This window comes from Aulonocara sp. 'chitande type north' Nkhata Bay, linkage group LG10 (assembly GCF_057382095.1).
Source record: "Aulonocara sp. 'chitande type north' Nkhata Bay isolate Kocher_YH1m ecotype deep benthic linkage group LG10, A_spYH_male_GT1.1, whole genome shotgun sequence".
Lineage (NCBI taxonomy): Eukaryota > Metazoa > Chordata > Actinopteri > Cichliformes > Cichlidae > Aulonocara > Aulonocara sp. 'chitande type north' Nkhata Bay.
Window position 1 is genome coordinate 15,949,546 of NC_141353.1, and position 21,664 is coordinate 15,971,209.

General features: G+C 42.3%; 2 protein-coding genes across 5 annotated transcripts; both read left to right on the forward strand.

Moving 5' to 3' along the window:
* The first annotated feature begins 298 nt into the window (after positions 1–298).
* On the forward strand, positions 299–12,725 carry map7d2a (MAP7 domain containing 2a). Of its 3 annotated transcripts, none has more exons than XM_086308600.1 (17): positions 299–671; positions 2,893–2,985; positions 3,420–3,515; positions 3,602–3,679; positions 4,103–4,266; positions 4,358–4,454; positions 5,428–5,517; positions 6,970–7,076; positions 7,159–7,277; positions 7,394–7,755; positions 7,846–7,990; positions 8,079–8,250; positions 8,400–8,504; positions 8,623–8,673; positions 8,885–8,924; positions 10,003–10,657; positions 10,760–12,725. In XM_086308600.1, the coding sequence occupies exons 1-17, from the start codon at positions 635–637 to the stop codon at positions 11,016–11,018; spliced, it is 2,670 nt and encodes an 889-aa protein (XP_086164726.1). In that variant the 5' UTR covers positions 299–634; the 3' UTR covers positions 11,019–12,725. The 3 variants fall into 3 exon arrangements, with proteins under 3 accessions (XP_086164726.1, XP_086164727.1, XP_086164728.1); XM_086308601.1 differs by having other exon boundaries at positions 3,420–3,506; XM_086308602.1 differs by lacking the exon at positions 5,428–5,517 and having other exon boundaries at positions 300–671.
* Positions 12,726–12,997: 272 nt separating this feature from the next.
* LOC147320530 (uncharacterized) lies at positions 12,998–21,618 on the forward strand. 2 transcript variants are annotated; one of them, XM_086308604.1, is made up of 10 exons: positions 12,998–13,115; positions 14,335–14,396; positions 14,561–15,277; positions 15,568–16,206; positions 19,243–19,355; positions 19,478–19,589; positions 19,776–19,851; positions 20,734–20,805; positions 20,897–21,046; positions 21,146–21,618. In XM_086308604.1, exons 2-9 carry the CDS (start codon positions 14,356–14,358, stop codon positions 21,035–21,037), a joined length of 1,911 nt encoding a protein of 636 aa, XP_086164730.1. In that variant the 5' UTR covers positions 12,998–13,115; positions 14,335–14,355; the 3' UTR covers positions 21,038–21,046; positions 21,146–21,618. The 2 variants fall into 2 exon arrangements, with proteins under 2 accessions (XP_086164730.1, XP_086164731.1); XM_086308605.1 differs by having other exon boundaries at positions 12,999–13,115; positions 14,561–15,247.
* The last annotated feature ends 46 nt before the right edge of the window (positions 21,619–21,664 follow it).

Below are 21,664 nucleotides of genomic sequence, written 5' to 3' on the forward strand. Positions count from 1 at the left end.
CCCACCTCTACTGCATACCCACCTGTTTTCGGCCACTGTATTTATCAGATTGATGATATTGTGTCCTGCATGTCTTTCGTACAAAACAAACTTCTGTATAAACATCACTGTCACAATAACGAGCCTTTTCTTGAGTTGTGTGACACGCAGTTTTAGCTTAATATAAATGATCTTTGCTGAAACGAGGCTATTACAATTAACAACAACAACAACAACACATTGCTTACACATAGTCTCCCCGCAATCTGTCGCTGCGTCAAAGTGTGCTCACTCTGGGCCCGCCTGCTGTTTGCACTGAGTGGAAATCTCCATCTGCCGGTAATGTGTGACGGCCCGTGTATGAGTGCGCGCTCACGCCGTGCAGACGCACTCTGTGGTTTGGCGAGCACACGGGGTTGTATACGCTTTATCATTGCCGCTTCATGCCCAGCAGCATTTCTCTCTCCTCCATCCACGTTTCACCACAGCCGCATAGCGACCTTCAGGGCACCTCGCTGAATGCTGTGTGTTCGTGTTGGTCCGCCGTGGCTGCGATTATCACTGCTGCTGGAGGGAAACGGATCGCCGTGCTGCATCACTGTAGCCCGCTTTGGATGACATTTGGGTGTAGGCTGTTCTGACTGTAATAGCTACCATGGCGAAAACAGTCGCCTTATCCGGCGCAGTCACAGGTAAGCCTGGTGTATGTGGGGTTTGTTTACACTCCTCGTCGTGGATTTAAAGCAGACTCATCCATGACGCAACTCATATTAGCGCTGCTGCTTTATCTGCCTGACGCTGTGCGGTGATGATCCAGCTCCAGCGTCTTTTTTCTCTCTCTCACTTAATAGCCACTGTGGGGATGGCGGTAATGTCTGTAAAGTGCATGCCCGACCTCACTTTCATTGAAAAAAAAAAAGCTAAATCACTAATCCAGAGTAAACGCGAGCAAGAGAAATGCGTTGTTTCTTTGTGTGTTTCTGTCGTTGTGTGAGCTGTGTGGGGGTAGATATCAATGCTAGGGCTTTGATAGGGGCTCCCATGCTGAGCCCATGTTGCTCTTTATTATTATTACCATTATTTTTGTTTTGTTTGCTGTGACGACGCTCAAAAAAGGTCCAAATGGGTGGAGGTACAAGAGAGGCCCGTGGGTGATTTTACAAGAAGTCATTTCTGTTCAGACTTTGTGCAATAAAAATAGCAATAAGCTGAATAATAAGCTTTCACTTTGTTTAGCTTCCACCCTGTACACCGTGAAAGAGGAGAAATATCCCTGATGCACAATAATCAAATTAACTATCATGACGAAAGATTTGCCCGTGTCACTGCTTCATACAGGAGAAAGAGAAAAGGACTGAATATTTACACCTCTAAATGCTTTTAAAGCAACTTCATCTCCATGAGCTCTTCAGCTTCCACCCACACACACACACACACACACATATAGATAGATAGATACACACAAATTTATTTTTAATGTTTAAGAGTAATCTGACAGGCTCCTCTATAAAACAGAGACAACCTGGTCTTTATTACCCTCAAAGCCATAAAAGCTACAGTCAATAATTGCAACCACCTTACTCAGAGGTAGACTTACCTGTGACCTATAAAAGAGCTCATGTCATCATGGAAATGTTACAAATCGATGAGTGAGCACAGGAATATGTTTAATGAAGTCAGCTGAGCATTAACGTTTAGCTCTCGTGTCTGATGTCAGTCAGATCATGCAGAAAAACGAGTCTGTGTTGTCTGCCAGATTTCAGCAGGCAATAAAAGCCCTGACTGGAAAGGAAGTAATTCACTTGATGAAGTGAAGCGACTGGCTGTGTGAGGACAGTTCAGCCAGCGACGCACAGATCGATTGAGTGAATCTGTGGAATTAAAAATTTTCATGGCTGGGCTTTACACTGATGATGTGCTACTGACTTATTTCAGGATTCATTTCAGGACAATAGTCATCTCACAGTATAATATTTGATCATTAATCAAGGGGCAGGGATAGCTAGGTAGAGTGGTGGCCCCATGATCGGAAGGTCGGGGGTTCGATTCCCCTGAACAGCTACCCTGAGGTACCCCTGAGCAAGGTACCATCCCCACACACTGCTCCCCGGGCGCCCAATGGCTGCCCACTGCTTCACTGAGTGAATGGTTTAAATGCAGAGAGGAATTTCCCCACGGGGATCAATAAAGTACTCTTTCTTAATGTGTTTGTTTTGACTCTTGAGCATTTAGAAAATGTGTTTGTTCTAAATCTTAAAATCCAAAAGGGTTTATATTCTGACTTATTACTGTAATTTATGGGTGTCAATCTATTTATTAAGGGAAAAGACTTAAAATGAGAACACATCATGTGACTGTGGTTTATTTTGCTGTGCACAAGTGTTGTGCAAAAATAGAATGTGGGAATTTAAAGTGTTATAAATGAGTTTTTGGCCTATAATGTGTGAAAAATATCCCAAACATATGTCTCATGAAGTTACTTTGAACGAAAAAGGAATATCACTGTCACATGTTAGAAGCTCCAATCAGTTTTTGGTAAAGTGACTGTTACATTTCCTTTGTTTATTTGGGTGGAAAGTGTTAGTGAGAATAAAAAAATATGTTTTTCAAGATAAATCTGGCCAAGAGAGCAGCAGAAATATGTCACAAATATGACATCACAGTTCCATAAACATACTTTCATGGACCAAATGGATCTATCTATCATCTATCTATCGATCGATCGATATAGATAGATAGATAGATAGATAGATAGAAAACCTCTTCATAAATCCTGTTCACTCCAGTGTATTTACCAATATAAGTACACAGGCAAGCTTTTCCGTTCACACAGTGATTTTGTGACATTGATGTAGTAAAATGACCGTATCGTTTAGATGAACACACCAAGTGTTGCTTTGTTTTGTGCTTTAGGTGAAAAGATGGCACCGCCATCCATCACTCTACTTCCTGACAAGAAATCTCCAACAAACAGTCACAGCTCTCCAGCCCGGACTGGAAAAAACAGTGAGTAATCCTTTCTGGCTTCTGTCACATGAATCACACTTTTCCTTCCATTAATCTGTTTAATCTGGATTAAATTCACTTACTCTCCAATCATTTGGACTTTTGCACAATTGCTTATAGACTGCAAGCCTGCGAATATTAGGGCAGCGTGCTTGAGGGCCTTGCTGTTATCGGTGAATGGAGGAGCGGCTTGTGAACGCTCAACAACAATAACAAAAAGCGACAGTCAGCATATGTGGACTGACTCCCACATGGAGGATAGTTTCCTCCCGTCTTGCTTGTATTGGCACTTCTTGACTGAGCATTTTGCCACACAGAAGCCCCTAATCAAGCTGAATGAATGTTTCCCTCTGCTGATGAGAAAGTAGCAGTGCACTGATGTCACCCCACTTTATGCAAAGCTGAGTGTCCTTTCCCTCCATCCCTCCAACCAGCCCCATCTAACACAGAGAAGAAGCTACACATGAATGGGCACGCTTCCCCTTCCCACCTACCTGCTAATGTCAGCAGCAACCATGGAGGTAAACCAAGTAAGTTTCAACTTTTGTTTTTGTTTTATTTTTCTCTTTTATTGCCACTGCCCTGTTTTTGCTCTCTAATATCTTTCCTCTTTCAGTTCTGGAGGGTTACTTGAGGACAGACGACAGGATGCGTTTAGCCAAGGAGCGGCGAGAGGAGAGGGAGAGAAGCCTGGGTAGGTGATGTCCTGGTTTTTGTTTTGTTTTCTATTGGCCTCTGGCTTTTTGTTCCTTTCCAGTTTCAGTCACTCGTTTTTTCCCCCCTTCTTCTGCAGTCTAATTGGTTATAGAAGGGCTAGAGGATGCACTTTGAGTTCACTGGGTTTTTGATATGATGTGCTGTGTCACTTTAGAGAGTTTAAGGTAGAAAAGTCCGCAAAAGTAGGTCTCCTACTCGCAGATAATCCCGCAGCGCCAGCGGTGACCTCATGATGACCGGGTTTTCTCACTTCATGATTTCATCTTAGGCGTGGATAGAGACACAAACTCAACTTAACCAAATTAAATTGAACCAAACCAATTTACTAAAGAGAAGAAAAGTCATGGTATGTGTGATGCATGAACAAGCAAAGAGCAAAAAGACACTCTGTCTCTCTCAGCGGCCCGGGAACAGCTAATCAGGGAGAAGGAGCGCAGAGCTCGGCTGCAGTATGAACGCACAGTGGAGGAACGCTGGAGGCGGCTGGAGGAGCAGAGGCAGAAAGAGGATCTCCGCAGAGCTGCAGTGGAGGAAAAGAGGAGGCAGCAGCTCGAGGAGGAGCGGGTCAGCATTTTGTTGTTGTGTGTTTGTGATCGGTGAGTATGGTGAAGTTGTAATGTTTGTGTAAAAGTCACCTCTGCTGTGCTGCATTCAGGAGCGTCTCGAGGCCCTGATGAAACGCTCTCTGGAGCGCAGCCTCCAGCTGGAGCAGAGGACAAAACGCTGCAGCAGAGGCTACCATCAAGGAGCAGGTAAGAATAGTCTGGGTTTTTTTTTCCTGAGAACAAAGAAGCATGGAAGCATATTGTGGGATGGTCTGAAATAGCAGAATACTGAAAAGACACTGCAGCTACATTTTGCTGTATTTCTGTTAGATAACATAACACAGACAAACACTATGTGTGTGTTAAAGAGGGTTGATCATGGCTGACAGCCTGGCTTCTGAAATGCGCGTGAACAGAGATGTTTTCCTGTTTTTCTGCAAAGACATGGTGGAATTACACAGCACGGGTGTATCGCTAATCAGCATCTTTTTGAAGGACAGTTCCTCTGCTCGGTAGTGACAAATGTCCCCCCATCCTCATTCGTATGCAACTTTGTCTCTTTCCAGGAAAAAATCCAAACCTTGTTTCATGTAGGAACTATTTTCTTTCTACTAAACTACACCTGCCAACCAAAAGAAGCATGCATACAGTATAGCTGATATTAGAGCTCAGCTGAGGGGGCTAATGTTTGCATCCTGTCACACTGACGCAAGTCTGTCGTCATAGGTAGATACACACACCCTTCTATACAGTAGGCAGGTGTGGGTTGATAGACAGAAAATAAATTGCATGCAACAAAGTTTGTGGATTTCTACTGAGTATCAGGAACATGATTTCTGGAAAGACACACCTCACTTTTATGTGTGTGTCTTTTGGCACTACACAAGGGAAGACAATGGATAATATGGGCCAGAATAAAAACATGTCAGTTTGATTTTGGAGAGAACTGTCTGTTCAAACGTCTGCAAATGAATGAAGCAAAGTAGTTGATACACTAACTCCATGTTTATACACTCAAAAATATGCAAAAACTACAAATTGAAGCTTTAAATTAAAGAAAAAAATGTTTCTGTTACATGGCTTCACAGCATCCCTGCTGGTCTCTACAACTGGATGAGGAATTGCTCAGATAAACTGTTCACAAATGCTCTGTTTGCTCTGCTCCGCCCGCTGCCTATAGGTGACTGTGAGAATCCCCCACTCCCTCTCTCTGCTGCCTCCGCCTTTTCCCATGGCATTGCCTCCCCCATTCCTGCTGTCAGCGAATCTGGTAAAGTTTAGCCCCCCTTGCCTCCCAAATCCATTACCCCACCTATTCATCCAAGAGTTACCGTGTGCTTTGTGTCCGGCAACTTTTTCTTTCTGTAACGCACGCCTGTTAAGTTACTCTTTTGCTCAGTTTTATAGCTTCTTTGCTTTTGTATGTTTTGCAGGCCTCATTGTGTATGTTTTTGCAGTGGCTTTTACATTTGAGTTATTTGCAAAGACAGCATAGAGGCACAGCACTGTGAACACAGTACTATGCCTTCAGGGATTGAAATCAAGACAAAGATGTTATCAGAAAAAGAGGTTTTGCTGTCATGTTTCTAAACTTTTATCCTAAAATACTTGTCTTAATCTGATGTAACGTAATTTTCACATAAAAGCACGCAGAAGTATTTCAGTTTGCTTTTCTTTGCCAACTCTGCAGCACATCTGCGAGTAGACCACCATGCAGGAGAAAGAGGAAAATAAAAGTGCACAGTGTCAGCTTTTTCACAGACTGAATCTTGTTAGTTTAAACTTGTTTCCTCCATAAATTCATCATCATCAAGCCTTTGTATATGATTTTTTTTTGCTGTGTTTCACTGTGGCAGGGACATTCCTGTAATCCAGAAAACAACTTCTGGATTAGTATTTAAATTCTGTAGTTAAACTCTGGATTCTGGGTCTGAAATGCTGGAGGGTGTTTCAGAGTTTGTAGATGGGTCGGGGTGTTTTATTGTGATAACCTGAAATTAGGTTTTCAGAGTAAGAGCAGCTAAGTGGTGCTGCCTTTGGGTCCCTGGAGCAGGCGGTTTCAGAGATTAATCGTAAGTGACCTAGAATAAAAATATGTGCACAAAAATAGACACAGATACAGCCACACTGAGATGACTGCACTCCTTAGAGACTGTTCAGCTTGATGACAAGGTGCAAAGATGGCAAAAAAAAATATGACGTGGGTGTTGCAAGGTGGTCAGTGTTTAGGGCCTTTGCTTTTGTAATTTGAGTTTGCACAAAATCTGTCTGTTTTCATTTGCAGTCACAAACCAAATGTTGGGAGTGGGTTTCTGCACTGTTTTTCACAGCCACTGTATTGCCACATGTGTGGTTGCATCATGCTGCACTGTAGTACACTGTAGTGCATGGGTTAATTGCTAAAATGAAAGTGTTAATACCTTATTATGTCTGACTGATGGCTGAATCACAAAAATGCAGATGCAGTGAAATGTTTTCTACATTAGACTTTGCTTATCCTAACCTGAAAGCTCGATGCCTTCCTTTTAATCAGAGAGAGGAAATGCAGTGTTTTAAAAAAAAAATGAAGGCCTCCTGTAGCTTATTTTCTGCTGTAAAAATAAGGGTGTAAGCTTTAGTTGTATGCAGCACGTGCTGTCCAGTACTTTTACTGCTACTGCTGTGTCTTTATCTCTCTATCAGTGAGTATCATTCACCAAGATTTATTTCTGTCATCATGCAGCACCCTGCAGCCCTCACAGATCACCTTTCCACACCTCGGTGAACCGTGTAGATCACAACAGAGCTGGACTTCAGGGAGGCTCTCAGTCCACTCCCAACACCCCAAAGGTTAGACCTTGGACAACATCTTTAAGAACGAGACATTAGTGGATACAGGCTATGATTTAAATGAAGCTAACACTTCTTACAGAAAGAGCGGCTGCGCAGAGAGAGAAGAACTGCATCCCCAGGTTGTGGGTCCCCTGTGAGAAGATCTGAATCTCCTGCCAGTTTCACCAAACATTTGGCTTCCCCTCCCACCCCTTCCAAGTAAGCTAAACTGTTGGTAAAAGGTGGGCAAATGTATCTCTGAGCATGAGCAGTACTTTGTTCAGTTTGTTATAAAACTATATTCTTAAGCTGGACATCTCCTTCTGTGTGCCTAGGATTCGCGCCCAGTCTCCTAGCAATGCACATCAGTACCATTACTCACCGACAAGACAGCGCCCCAACCCGAGTAATAATAGAAAAGCAGAAAATGACAAGGTGGGAAAAAAGGGCGAGCGCACCAAAGCTGACACTGCAGTGAAAAAGAGCGCTGACATCAACAGCTTAATTTCATCTCCACCAGCTCAGAAGAATATGGCCAGTAGTGAAATCGCTAAAACCAAATCCTCCGATAAGTACCTCAAAGGAGACACTATTGAAAAATGTCAGTCGCCTGAAAGAGGAAACCAGCTGACTTCCAAAGGAGATCCCTTAGAGATGATGACACAGAGCAATTTTCTGGATGGAGACAAGAAAAAAGGTGGATTCTATAAGTTCCTTTTTTTCCCCCCTTTACATTCAGTTTTACTACATATGGAAGAGTCTTACTCCATGTTTGTTTATGTGATAGAAGCAGCACCATGCACAGGCAAGGTGGCTGCTGGCACATCAAATGCAGAGGAGGCTAGCAGGTTGCTGGCTGAGCGTAGGCGCCAGGCTCGGGCTCAGAAAGAACTGGAGGAGAAAAAACGGGAGCAGCAAGAAGAAGAAGGAAGGTGAGTTGATTGATCTGGAATGACCTTAAATAAGGTCTGGAATACACGTAAAACATGTTGATGACAAATTCATATGCATGTGGATCAGGTTACCAGAGGAACGGAAGCAACTTGCACAGGAGCAGCAACGGCAGGAGCCAGTGAATCAGCAAGTGAAAGAGAGAGGAAGGCGTGAGGCAGACGCTCATTTGAAACAAGAAGAAGAAAAACGGAAGAAGGAACAGCAGGAGAAGGAGCTACAGGCCCAGATGGACAGAGAGGTCAGTGGTCTTTATAAAGTGCTGGTCTGTTATTATTGCTAATTATTCTGCATTTAGATTTTTGTAGCTTTCTTGTCTTTAAAAATTTTGGATTACTGTATAAATCATTGCAGTCTTTGGCTATGTATGGATCTTCTTGCTCTCAACAGAGAGAAAAAGCCAAAGTCCTGGCTCAAGAGGATGTGGAGCGTCAACGGCAAGACAGAGAACTGCAGACACAGCAAGAGGAAGAGGAGCGGCAACAAAGAAAAAAGGTTACTGTAGACACAGACAAGTCAACTGCTGTATTCAGATTGCATTTCTTCTCTTGAAATATCTGTTTGAATATCTGGAAAGTTCCCAGAGTGATTGAATATTGATATTCTTTTCCAGAGAATTGAGGAGATTATGAAGAGAACTAGGAAGGGTGAAGCTGAGTCGAAGGTACTGTAAGAGACAGCTTCTGTCCTCATACAGTAGACCTGCTGCCTTTAAGCACCCGCTGACTGTTTGATATTTTTTTCTTTTGACTTTAATTTATTACAACTTTCTCATGTTGTTATCTTTATTAAATTCTATCATTGGTGATACTTTGGTTGAGTGTCCTGATTGCCTTAAATGTTTACTTGATCGTCTCTGTTCTGCGCTGAATCAGATGGAGGAACAGGTGGAGACAAAGCACGTCTCGCCACCAGGTTAGTGTGTTATTCAGTCCCCCCCTGCTGATCTGCTAAGTTTTGCTTGCTGGTCCTGCTTACTGTGCTCTGCTGTAAAGAAGCAATCAGGGCATGCAAGGTTTATGATTTAATTCAAGGGTTCTCAAACTTTTGGGTGCCAGGGCAGCTGCTCCTTACAAGGGAGCACATTTTCTAAGGGTCCCCTCGTAGTCCCAGCACCAATAAGCCACAAGCTTCTAACAGTCCCATTCAGAGTGTCATTGCAACTGTGTGTTTCCACGCCTGTGTCCTGGTATTAAACACCAACGCATTTCAGTTGGTTTAGGTGCAAAACAGTTGTATATTTTCAGCATACCCTTAATGTGACTAGGATCCAAATACAAAATTGTCTTCCTGTCTGACTTCATTTACATCTGACGAGACGTAGTGCATACTGGCCATCCCGTTTCAGCTCTCAAGAAAACCAAACTCAGCATGTCAGCCAACTCAACCAAGCTATGCAGCAGTGAGAAGGGTTTGTTGCACCCTGAATGTCACCCCGATGGCTATGGATATTCCCCCGGACCCCACTTTGAGAACCACTGATTTAGCTTGAATGAATTTGCAGTAGCTAATTTTGAGCATGTGCCACAGCATCTACATTTTTATGATTTGGCTTGTTCTGGTGCTTTGGCTTTGATTATTCAGAAGAATGAGTGTGACCCTCAGCTGATGAAGCCACATTTCTAAGCATTTAAAATCTTTCATGGTGTTTCTGCAACGTTTGGTGGCGTATGAGGAGACACGGACTTCCTTCCTGGTGCTGAAAGGGCACCTTTCAGTGAAGTGCCAAGGGAGCTGACTGTAAAATTAGCCGCTCTTGAAAATGCCCTTGGAAGATTTATTCAGCTCTGTCTCTAGCGGGCTGCTCTGCACAATCTGAGCTTATGCTTTATTTGAGCTGTCCTTTTGTTTTTTTTACCTGCTAAGCCGATGCTGTGGGTAATGACATCTGTGATATCTTCTGTTAAAACTTAAATTAAATGTTAATGTTGAACTGGACAGTCGACACAAAGGAAAGCCCACTGTAAAAGATAAATCTTTTAATTCTTCACAGGTAATATAAAGACTATTCAAAGCAATGCTCACGTTAAAGAGCCAGCAACCAAAAAGGTTGACTTTCAGGTTAAAGAGCAGGTCATAGTTCAGGTCAAAATAAAGGACACTGCTCTCAGTAAGACAGACACAGTCACAGCAGCAGCACAGATGGACAATCATAAGCAAGTAAAAAACAACACTCATCTCGTGACGCACAGTGTTCCTGACAAGAAATCTGAGACAAGACAAACCAGGGAAGAGATTAGCAGCCACCTTAAAGTAGCCAAAGCCTGTGTACTCCAGCAAGAGAGGGGAGAGATGGAAATGAATGTAAACCAGCAGCACAGAGCAAGTGTTAATGTCACAGACCAAATCATGAAAGACCCCACAAAGCTGAGGGGAGAGGGTGTTATGATGAATAGTGGAGGAAAGGTTGGAGGAAGTGCCTTGAAGAGGAGTGCTCCAACAGCTGAAGCAAGCAAAGAGCAGAGCGTGGATGTGCCATCAGCTGACAAAGCTGGGGGAAAGGATAAAGGAGGGTCCCAGCTTGGGGTTGGTAGACCTCCCGTAAAACCCCTTCCAATGGGAAACCTATCACCACCAGTCATCAAGCTGGAGCCACTCGATGTGAAGCACACAGGGTCTTGCAATGAGGTGCAGTCAATGGAGGTCAGGTGAGTCATTAGGTAACACTTTATTACTAAAATGTGAGCGTGGGGGGGGGGGGGCTGTGTAAATATGTAATATATATGATTTCTCACATTGTCATATTTCAGCCCGGCCTCAAAGGAAGAACTCATTTCGATCCCAGAGTTCTCACCTGTCAATGAAATCCAGAGCAGCGGCACGAGTAACACCCGGGCCCTCGAAGAGCTGATGGACCTGACAGGGAGCATCACCTATGCTAAACTGTCCTCTGAAAGCAGCATCGGTGACTGCAACAAGAACCTCATTGAGGGTGTCGTCAGTCCCGTCTCAGACTCAAAGCTCATTGGGATGGCACCTCCGTCCTCGAATAAACTAAGCATCAAGTAGCCGATTAATTCCTTTCTCTTCCTCTCTTGCTTGCCTTGTCTCTGTCCTCTCCATCTCTGTCTCTCACACACAAGCACACATACGCTCACAAGGATGTCACATTTTGGATATGTGCTCTTGTGTCATTAAAATAATGGGAATAGAGCCATAGAGATTGACCTAAAAATGTACAATATGACCTTCAATATAAACAAAACATCTCCTATTTAGTAATAACATAGCAAATGACTGTATTACAGCTGTTGTGAATCTGCAGTACTTGTTCTGAGGACAAGTATCCACATATGACAGACAGTCAGTAGATGTGTGACCCGATGGAGGAAAAAAATATCAGGGATTTGAATACTAGAAAAATTTCAAAAACATACTATTACTTAAATACATTAGCTAGAGAAGAGCTTGCCCTGCACAGATTCCTTACTGGCTCCCAGTTCATTTTCATGTTGTATTAAAGCCTGCTCAGAGCACTGATGACTGTAGCCTTTCCAAACACCCTCCTAAGCCTTTAAACGATATTCAAAGTGTTGCTGGGAAGGCAAGACTATTTAATGTTCATGACAGGTTTATTTTTAATGCTAGCAATGTTACTGGTGTGTGTATTGATATTGGATTTATGTAACAAACTAAAATCCAGGCAGACTACTCCAACTATGTATTATTTACTTTCTGTCCCAGCAAACTATAATCTTGATATTTTCCCTTTATTCCCTTTTCAAATCTTTCTAACTGCATGCAAATGAGGAGGGAAATGACCTTAAAAAATTCCAAGTAAACTTGAATGTTGCAGCAAACTAAAAACAAGTCATGTCACCAATGCAAAGAAAGTACCAGTATGTTGCAGAGCAGAACCAGTCTTCTACAAATATACAGAAATCAAGAAAGCAAGGCAGCCTTAAACTTCTTGTTATTTAAAAAGATATCGGTAGGAGTGCCTTGCTGTGTTGGACCCAGTGCTAACTTATCTGTGAAACAGAAATTTCCCTCTATGTCTGGATACTGAACTGGACTGAAGGACTGAAGGGCGCAGGGACAGGAATCTTTGCTGAGCGACTTGCAAATGATCTGGCCTGTAGCTTCAAAGATACTGTTTACTGCTGACCCCCCCCCCCCCCCTTACATCTGAGATCATGAACACTTCTTCAACAATTCAGTGACATTCACTTTCTGTATTGCGTTAAAATGTATTTTCAGTAGAGATGCCTTATCTGGGACTGAGCAGCTGCTTTACTTCAGTGCTTATTTTGTGTTTATCTTAACTTGATCACTGGGATAGTTGTGTGTCTGTGACCTGTAATACTTGAAACTTGGTTTGAAATGCATCATGTCTGCCATGGTGTAGACAGTAATGTCGACATTCAGTGCAGTTAAGAAGTGACATTTAGTTTTTGTTGTCAAACAACCCAAATCAATGGCCATATAACAGTCTTATGCAAAGTAGCCACATTGAAATATAAATCATATATCTGAGTTATGGTTTGATATACACATCTATATATATTTTGCATATTCAAACAGCTGGAGGACTGGAAATGGTTATGAATTAATAATACACAATGCCACATCAAAGAAGTATTCACGCTTGCTCATTGCCATACATGAAACCAGTGTCAGTCACCTAGCGTATGTAATTACTGTAGACATTGTGCATGATTAGCATGGATATCTGAAACAATAAAGCGCAAAACTGAGAATTTCGACTTTTTTGGCTCTGTGGTCATGTGTGCCTATTATATGAAGCACGGGTGCTGAGGATCATAAGCACTCAGCAGTCTGCAAAACCCTGAAATGAACAATGACTGTGATTATTTACTTGCACCATGTTGATAACAGTTTTTTTTTTTTTTGCCTGTTTCGCGTTATTTATTTACTGACTTCTTGCGGTGGGTAGGATATCCTTCAGTTTATGCTATATTATTTAAACTAAAATGATTGCTACGATAGAGTCATGACACAGAAGGTGGCGCTAATGCGCCTTTACGCTTTTCGCTAACTGCCGAGTAAAATACAAGGAGAAGCAGTAGAAGAAGAAGAAGGCCGTGAGACGACGAGTGCTGTGTCGTGCTCAACGTTCGTCTTTCACTCTTCCGTTGCGTTTAGGTAAGTACCTCTCGAAATGGCCGAATTGCACGCATTGGTGAACCTTTTGTTTTATTTTGTGTAACGTGTTGTTACTCCTATGAAAGGATTCGGGTGAATGTCATTTTGGAAGGTTAGCGTAGGGACGTTACCAACTAACGAAATATCCCAAGTAGCTAGCTATGCTCAGCTAACTTTGCAATTAGATGCGCTTTTAGTTTATTCTTTTTTTCAAAAAAAACAAACAAAAAAACCAAATGTTGACCTAGTCAAAACATTGAGGCGATGTACTCGGGCCTGGCGTGGGGTGGTTTTCACTCGTGATTGTCTGGTGTTATTTTCACCAACAGCTGAAGCGAGCTGATGCCAAAAATGGAAGCACGGTCAGCTTTAGACGAAACTAAAACGGCGCCCACCATGGTAAAACCACCCACCCAGCCTATGTACGCGTACTGTTTTTAAGTTAGAATTTACGGTGATACAATCAAGCCTGTATCAATGGAGGTCACCTGGTTTTTGTCTTTTCGTAGCAAACTGTTTAGCCGTCGAGTTTAATTAGGGTCGCCACAATGAGCCAAGAGGCTCTGGTAAAAGGAGGTGTGGGAAATGTGGTCCTTTCATAGCGGTGTTATCGCAATTTCTTGCTCATTCTCACGACTGGGATGCTCTAAACATGAGGAATTGAGGCGAATATAAACATGTTCGTTAGAAACGACAAGCAGTCGGCGCTAAAAGAAAACCCTCTCCGTTTCCTGTCTCGCTCTTTTTTATTTTGCAGGGTTTTTATTTTATATATCTTCGTAACATCCTATTTAGTGTTTATTCCTTTAGAAAGTGTGATTCTAAGTTTTTGTGAAAACCTCTTTAGAAGCAAGTATGGACACTGCGCAGCCATCTTGGGTAGTTGTTTTGAAGGAATATGTAAATTGCAATTGATTTCAATGAAAACCGGACTTCAAGCCTAAAAAGGCAACTTGTCCCATTATAATTAAACTACATTTTTAACTGGAAGTAAATGGAACTATATATCTGTCAATCTTAGATGTTGCACATGTCTGCTTGTCTTTGTATTGGGGGGGGGGGGGGTAAGTAGTAGTAGTAGTAGTAGTAAAGTTACCTATTAAATCCCATCAAGTGCATAACCAAGATGTGGATGGCCGAGAAGTCAGGATAGGCCTCTTTGAGAGTCTAGCATTACATCTCATTAGGATCAATGATTTCAATTTCTTTTTGTCCATAGATTATTCACTGTCTGCCAAAGATGGTCCGAACGCATTTTGGACCACCACGCTTAAAGCCCAGGTAATGTCTTTCAGTTGTATCTAGTTGCATTAGCATCACCTGGTGTTATGTTCATCATAAAGTTTATAAGTTAATGACTTAACGTGAACTCTGGACTTCATTTTTAAAAATGATTTAAAGTGTTTGGTGGAACTTACCAGTTTTTGTTTCTTGTGTCCTGTTAGACCTTATGGAGATAGTCATGCTACTGGACACAATGAAGGCAATTACAACCCCAGTTCTAGAAGTCGAAGAGATGCCCAGGCCTACCCAGCAAAGCCTCCACTTAACTGGAGGGAATCCAGAGGTAGAGGACGACCCCCACCTGTCAGAAGAGTTCCTCTGATGGGAGAGCAAAGGGAGCCACGTTTTAATAACTGGAGGTCCCAAAATCAGGATTCCTTTCAACCGTACCATCCTAAAATGGAACCACACCATAGCCAGAGACGGCTGCCTCCATCTAGGCCAACCCGCTCCCCTCAAGTCCAGCATCAGTCATCATCTCATGGTCCTGCGCAAGGACATCATAGTCAGAGAGGTCCATCTTTTCATGGTCACCCCTCTGGTCACAGATCATCTTCCCCAAGGCATTTTCGTGGCCACCCAGCTGATAGGAGGCCAGGCTCTGCACCAGGCTACCAGGGATCTTTCAAAGGCCCCAAAAGGCAGTCAGGCTTTCCTCATCAGGAGCAGCGGAGTCGAGACCCTCGAGGGAATTACAGTCCAAGAGAAAGGCCCACTCAGGAACACTCGGGTCACAACGTGAAGCGCTGGCACGAGGCTGGATCATTCTCACATAATGGGCAACATGGGCCCTCGGGGTCACAGAGGAACCCCAGAGAGATGCATGCGAGAGGCTCGTGTACAGAGAGGTACAGCCGTGAAGCAGCAAGCCCAGCTGGGTAAAATTATTAAAGCAGAGGCCTGAAGGTGGCCAGTCCTCCCAGTCAAAGGGGCTGTAATGATTACTTCTACTATGTCCCAGCTCATAGTTATTAGAGGGGGTTAATGGGGGGACCTGTGTAAATGTGGTTATACCTGCCATTGAGGAGTATCACACCTGTAAATACTCTTTGAAAACGTACTCCTACCTGTTTACTTCTGTCATTTAAGAGTTAAGTTCCGTCTCCAACTTAAAATGGCAATGGATCTGTCATTATAATGATTTCTCTATTGTTTGATGGATATGCAGGTGGTCATCTGAGCAAGACTCCAGGCGCCAGCGTGGTCCCATGGAGAGGCAGGGTAGCCGATCCCACAGTAGAGAGAGGGCACAAGATGTGCCTCACCCACCTCCTTACAGATCCCCTTCATGGAAAGGAGGCCCATCACCTTCATCCTCCTACCACAGGGGCCCTCAGGAGAGGCAAATGGCAGGACCCCGCAAGAGGAGGATATCAGACATCAGCATGTCCTCCTCGGACGCAGCACTGGAGCATGGCAATGCAAAACAGATCCGGAGAGTGAGACCCCAACTGCTCAGCATTCCCAGGCCATTTGGTGGAAAACCCTTGTCTCTTAGGGATAGAAGTTTCCTGGTTAAGAGCCGACAAGTCAAAGCAGAGTCACTCATGAGGCTCAGAATACCCCCATATGTGCGACCGAGGTTTCGCCTGGGTGATTCTGCTTTACAAGGAAATGCCAGCTCTGTTCTTGCTCTCAGGAAGAAACGTTTCCAATTAAATGCAGTACCCCTGAGAAAAGTGGAGACAAGAAGGGGAAAACCCCCACAGTCACTCCCCAGAGAAGAAAGCAGTGCCAACAAGTCTTCCAGAGACTCTGATACAGGAAAAGAGCAGGTGGAGTCTCGTCGGTCCATGAACGCGCACAGGTACGGTATTTTCCTTGTTGCACTGTTCGCAGGGGCTTGATGATGATTAGGAGGTCAAGAATGTCTCTATGTGAAAGGGGGTCCCAACTGTGGAAAAAGGAGATGTCATGATGAGCTAAATGTGCAGCAGTGGTTCGGTTGATGAAAATCCACAAATGTTTTCACATACCACCACATATGTATCAGAGTATCTACCTGTCAAGTGGGATGGAGAGAAGTTTTATGCGTCTGTTACACAGGATCTAATTTAAATCTTCACCAAAAGATTTAATAACCCCCTTGATGAAGAGTTTGAGCTTTGCTGTCAAAGGATTCTTCTGTCAGCACTTGCTGACTTGATCTCAAAAGAAGTGCTCGTCAGCATATTCTGAAGCCCTTTTCATCCGCAAATTGATGTTAACAGCTCTCATGTAAAACAATATGTCGCTGTATGCAAAACAAGATAAATGATGGGCGTGAAGAGGACCGCATTTGGCATCGCCTAAACTGTAATTACATGCTTCACCTTAGTGGAAACATGGTGTTCAGAAGTGTGTTCACGAGAGATCCCGGTGAACAATATATAATACTAATATATATATATGAAGGAGAACAGGCGAATATACATACCACAGCAGTCGTGGTCATCGCGTTGTCAAGTTCTGATCTTGCACAGAGCTTCCTATCCAACCTCCCTGCTCCTAACTCGGCTCTCCAGATAAGGAAACACATTATGTCTATGCTCTATCAAGAAGCAGTTAAGCAGCCCACCATAACCTCAAAACAAATGGCGCAAATCAGAAGACGAGGTCACTGTGCTGCTGAAGGCTCCATTGGGCTGAAATTTTATCACAGCCTCCCGAAAATGGTGCGATTGTCACTAAGTACGGCGATTGTTGCCTTAAAATGCGTATTTCCTTGCAGAAAAAGAAATCTGAAAGCTTTACATTGTTTTATGACTAATTGCTGTTCAGGGTGTTAGGATATGAGACAGAAAAATCGTAAGACGAGGCAAGAAGAAAGCTGCACATACAGTCATAATTTCAAGACGGAGGATGATTGCAGAGACCAAAAAGCCAGTAAATCTCAAATAAACTGGGACACTGGTTAACATGGCTGCTGTTCATAGTAGCATTTATTTGCAGTGATTAATTAGCTAAGCCATAACCCTTAATTTGTTCCCTTCAAATAATCCAGTAAACAAACTAATGCTTGAATCTGGAAAACATAAAATATTTAAAACCAGAGACAAGGAATTGAGCAAAAATTTTAAAAACAACCAAAAAAGCCTCCGAAAATCTAGCACTTACCACAGTCGGGACTTTTTCTCCTTGAGCTTTCATCAGATGTGTGCGTCCAGTATGCAGACACTGTGGAACTTCCAGGCATTTTAGCCACTCTGTGTCAGACAGAAGTGAAGCAAATTCATTTTCAGCAGAAGGACTGGATCAGCTTATCAGAATCAAATGGTTTGGACAAACGTAACCATGAAGCTCAGTGGTGCTACATCATTGCCAATCAGCACAATGAAGAGGAGCCAAACTGCTACTTGCACTTCATGCAGTGGATCTAAGCGCTGGAACTGTTGCTCTGCAGTCACCACAACTTCATAAGAAACGGTCTCATAGCACCCCATCTTTTCTGACATACCCCACATAACTATCATGTCAGTTCTGGAGAATTATTTGAAAATTTTCTAATGAAATGCATGAGGGATAATCACATCAACAAGTTAAATCGGCAACTGTAGAGCTACGCCATGGACAAATCACATCAGATCACCCTTCCTTATATGAAATGTCTTGATATGACACCTTAAATTTTTTGGAAAAAGCACTGAGATCACAAAGGTACGCAATATCAGTGAGGCCCATAGATTTGACACCAATGGATGCAAAAGAATGGAAAGATATTACAAGACTCCTCAATCCTAATGGGATACTAAAAGAGAACAGATACAAGATCAGCTTTCTCTTTGCATCTGCGTCACATCTTGTTATTTATTTTTATTTAAATCAGCGTGAACGTGAGCTGGACTATCAGGTTACCTGTCCCGTCTGATGTCTGACCCAAATCAAATAATAAATGTGTGGATCACAAGCCTCATGGACAGTAAAACATTTGAGCCATTTTACGAGGCAACTGCAACGAAAGTCTCTAACCCAAACTTGTGAATGCCAACCTGTAAAGACACTACCTTGTCAGTTTCAGGAACCAACCCCCCCCCCCCCAAACCAACATTCTCCGTCGAATATCCCTGATCTACCCAAATGTAAGTTTAAACTACAATGGAAGAGGAAAACTGAGTGCCATTGTAGCCCATCGATGGCAGAACTGGCAAACTGATCCCAGCCTTTTCTTCCAATATACCTAACATCCCTACATTTAAGAAGAGTATGATTGGATGGAAGCCTCCTTTGTTGGCACTAAAAAGCCTCAAGTCCTCTCTAAACCTGGACTTGTTTGTGAACAGACAACCTTTAGATCATCTCTTGAAACTAAGAAAAAAACAAGCTGTGCCTCTACCTTCAGAACTATAGATCACTTGGTGACTCCAATCTCACCTTTAAAGCATGGGGAAGCCCTTTGGATGATGAAAACTGAAGATGACTAAAGGAACAACATGGTGTGGTCTGATTATAAAGCCTTCAGAAATTCATTCTGACATTGGGGGGGGGGGAAAATGCATTGCCTTCCTGCACTTGTGAAAGAGGGATGATAGAAGACTTGATCTGATCTCTTAACGTCGTCCAACATTTGGCTCCTCTGTCAATCACTGAGTAAATGAAGAGAGCACTGATTGATTCAGGGTACAAAAATAGGAGTAAAGGAGCATGGACATTCCATGGGTTTTTTGTAAGTACCCAAGCGATGCGTGGCTTTTTGAATTGTCAGCATACAAAACAGTTTTGTTCATTACTGGTTTAAATTGCATTACTTAAGAGCCGCCAGGCTTTCTTTTAGTTTGTACTAGAGGTCTGTTTTTATTCAGAGATTTCAAGTTATTTATGTTCAGAACTGGTGTTCTCAACACCACCTCTGTGACTTTCTCCTCAGATCTTCTCCCATAGAGAAACGTGATCTTGTCGTTTTGTCGCACTGGCCACCAGGACCGAGCTCCTCCAAGGACTGCTCGCCTCCAAAGGGCCGTAGCCCAAAGTCAAAGAGTGGTAAGTCAGGTTTTTGTGTACTTGTCTTATTTCTAATTTTTTATTTTAATTTTCATCTGATAATCTGTTGAAGGTGTCAACTGTTTTAAGTAGTGTCTTCAAATGTTTTTTGTTTGTTTTAGATCACAGTTCAGATGCCGATACCACACCAAACAGACGCCTCTCTAAGTCAAGTGATACCAGATCTTCTCCTGAAGACAGAAAACAGGAATATTTGGACAAGAGGGTCTTTAGGTACATTGGAAAGAACTATGCCAGTGTTCGAGGCGGTGTTCTTGCTTTACTGGGAGGTTCAGTCTTTTTCAAAGACTGCTGTAACAGCCTCATGCTCTTTTAGTTGTATGGGAAAAATGTATGATTTCACAGAAGCATAAAAATAAGGTATTCTTCAGGTTTCTGATGGCTATTTGTTTTTTGTAGGCCTGTTAATATGATGCATGACAGCTACAGACCTGGGAGACCCTTAAGGAAAGGACCCGGACCCGGACCCATGCAAGTGAGTGAAAGAAACAGTGCTGAAGAAAAGATCATCCATAAAGACAGACTGCTCTAAATGTACAGTAATAATCAGAAACTTGTGTAAAACAATGTCAGTCTGCATTAATAACTTAAAGTAATTATAATTAAATATATTTGCAAGATCAAATATGAAAGAAACTATATAGTCTGCATGTTAATGTAGATGTTTTCAGTGAAATCATAAAATTTAATGCTGGGCTATAAAACAGAGTACTTTATTAAAGGGAAAGAATGTCAGTGTTGAAAATTGTAGGCTTTTAAATTCAGACATGTCAGACATTACTTAAGGGTGTCGTTACGCCACCACAACAGCCAATCATAATGGACATGTTTCTGTTATCTGCAAAAAGACATGTGCTAAACCTGAAGCTAAGTATTCTTATCCAAATACTTGTATTGTAGAAAAAGTAAATGTGTGCGGTGACTGATAGAAAGCCTAAATGATGTTAGCTGCTGTTCTCAGATTTTCAAGACATGATTAATAATGCTAGATATTTAATTTGTTCTCAAATTTAAAACAAAAATCATAAGTTTCCCAATTTTCAAGGACATTTTATTTTAACATTTATTTTTGATAAGTTTAAGAGTTGGTGAATAGACTGGTTATTGCAGCTAGTAATGCAGACCGATTTCTCTTTTGTGATAAAAGTTTTGTCCATATCAACCAACTCTGACTATATTGAGCTTGCAGAGGTATGAAGATAAACTATTATTAACACTTTATAGCATCCTGACATTGAAACTAGTTTAAAAAAACAGCAGTAATGTTTTGGAAAATGTAAAACTAATTTGTATTGTGATTACAGTACAATCACACAAATGTTGTATATACTCAGCTTTTACCATTGTGCTTTTACAGAGAACAAAGTTCACTGGTGGTCCACGGAGGATGGGCCCTGAACTGTCTGGGAATTTTAGAAGACCACTCATGGTAAGTAGAGAGATCATCTCTCTTGTTGGAAAAGAAGCATTCGTTCTTTAAAACGAATTCTTCATTACATGTTTGTTTGTTTTTGAAAAAGGAGAGCTTGGTGCCGCGTCCTTTCCCGAATCAGAGACCAGTGTTCAGAAAGAGTTACAGTATCGTGTCCAAATACCGTAACATGAGAGTGATGCGTCAGCGCGCACCGTACAACCGAGGACCCAACCAGCAACGGTGGTGATGACCACTAGTGAGTTGGGAAGCATCAGCGGCTTCAAGTTTGATACGTGCTTCAGATGCAACACGTAAGAAGATTCTAAAGATTTTTTTTTTTCTTTTTCTTGTATAGGTCCTACGTTCAGCTAACATGGATGGAGAAAAATTCTCATCAAGCTCTTTGCTGTCAGGGGGACTGCAGAAAGCTTCACTACAATCCCATCCTGCATCGTGAAAGCTTTTTATTCAATTTATTTTGGTGTTTTACTTTATTCTTTGTAAAAGTACTGCAGTATTTTGGTTGACATTGTCTGTAACATAGGCCATTGTATTATACAGCCCTGCTTTTTCCTCTCTTCAGATGATTTGGTAATTGCTGCTTGTGATTATGGGAGTCCTTGTTTGGGGTTTTTTGTTTGTTTTTTTTTAATACCAACAGCGTCACATTTCAGATTTAAGTACAAAAAAAAATCTCTTTAGTATCTGACTTTTACTGTCCATAAAGACCCACGATAAGATGTCTTTGATTAGAAAACAGTCTCAGTGGACACTTGGGTACTACTTGTAAAATGTGTTTAAACACTTTCAATAAAATGAGATTAAGCACTCAGTCTCAGCCTTTTTCCCAAACAACATTAACAGTGTACAACAT

Excerpts from the sequence above, each read along its gene's own strand:
- map7d2a (XM_086308600.1), top strand. The coding sequence starts at position 635 with ATGGCGAAAACAGTCGCCTTATCCGGCGCAGTCACAG. Across the intron at positions 4,267-4,357 it reads AGCAGCTCGAGGAGGAGCGG|GAGCGTCTCGAGGCCCTGAT; the intron begins GTCAGCATTTTG and ends TGCTGCATTCAG. Across the intron at positions 8,925-10,002 it reads AAAGCACGTCTCGCCACCAG|GTAATATAAAGACTATTCAA; the intron begins GTTAGTGTGTTA and ends AATTCTTCACAG.
- LOC147320530 (XM_086308604.1), top strand. The coding sequence starts at position 14,356 with ATGGTCCGAACGCATTTTGGACCACCACGCTTAAAGCCCAG. Across the intron at positions 19,590-19,775 it reads TTGGACAAGAGGGTCTTTAG|GCCTGTTAATATGATGCATG; the intron begins GTACATTGGAAA and ends TGTTTTTTGTAG. Across the intron at positions 19,852-20,733 it reads CCGGACCCGGACCCATGCAA|AGAACAAAGTTCACTGGTGG; the intron begins GTGAGTGAAAGA and ends GTGCTTTTACAG.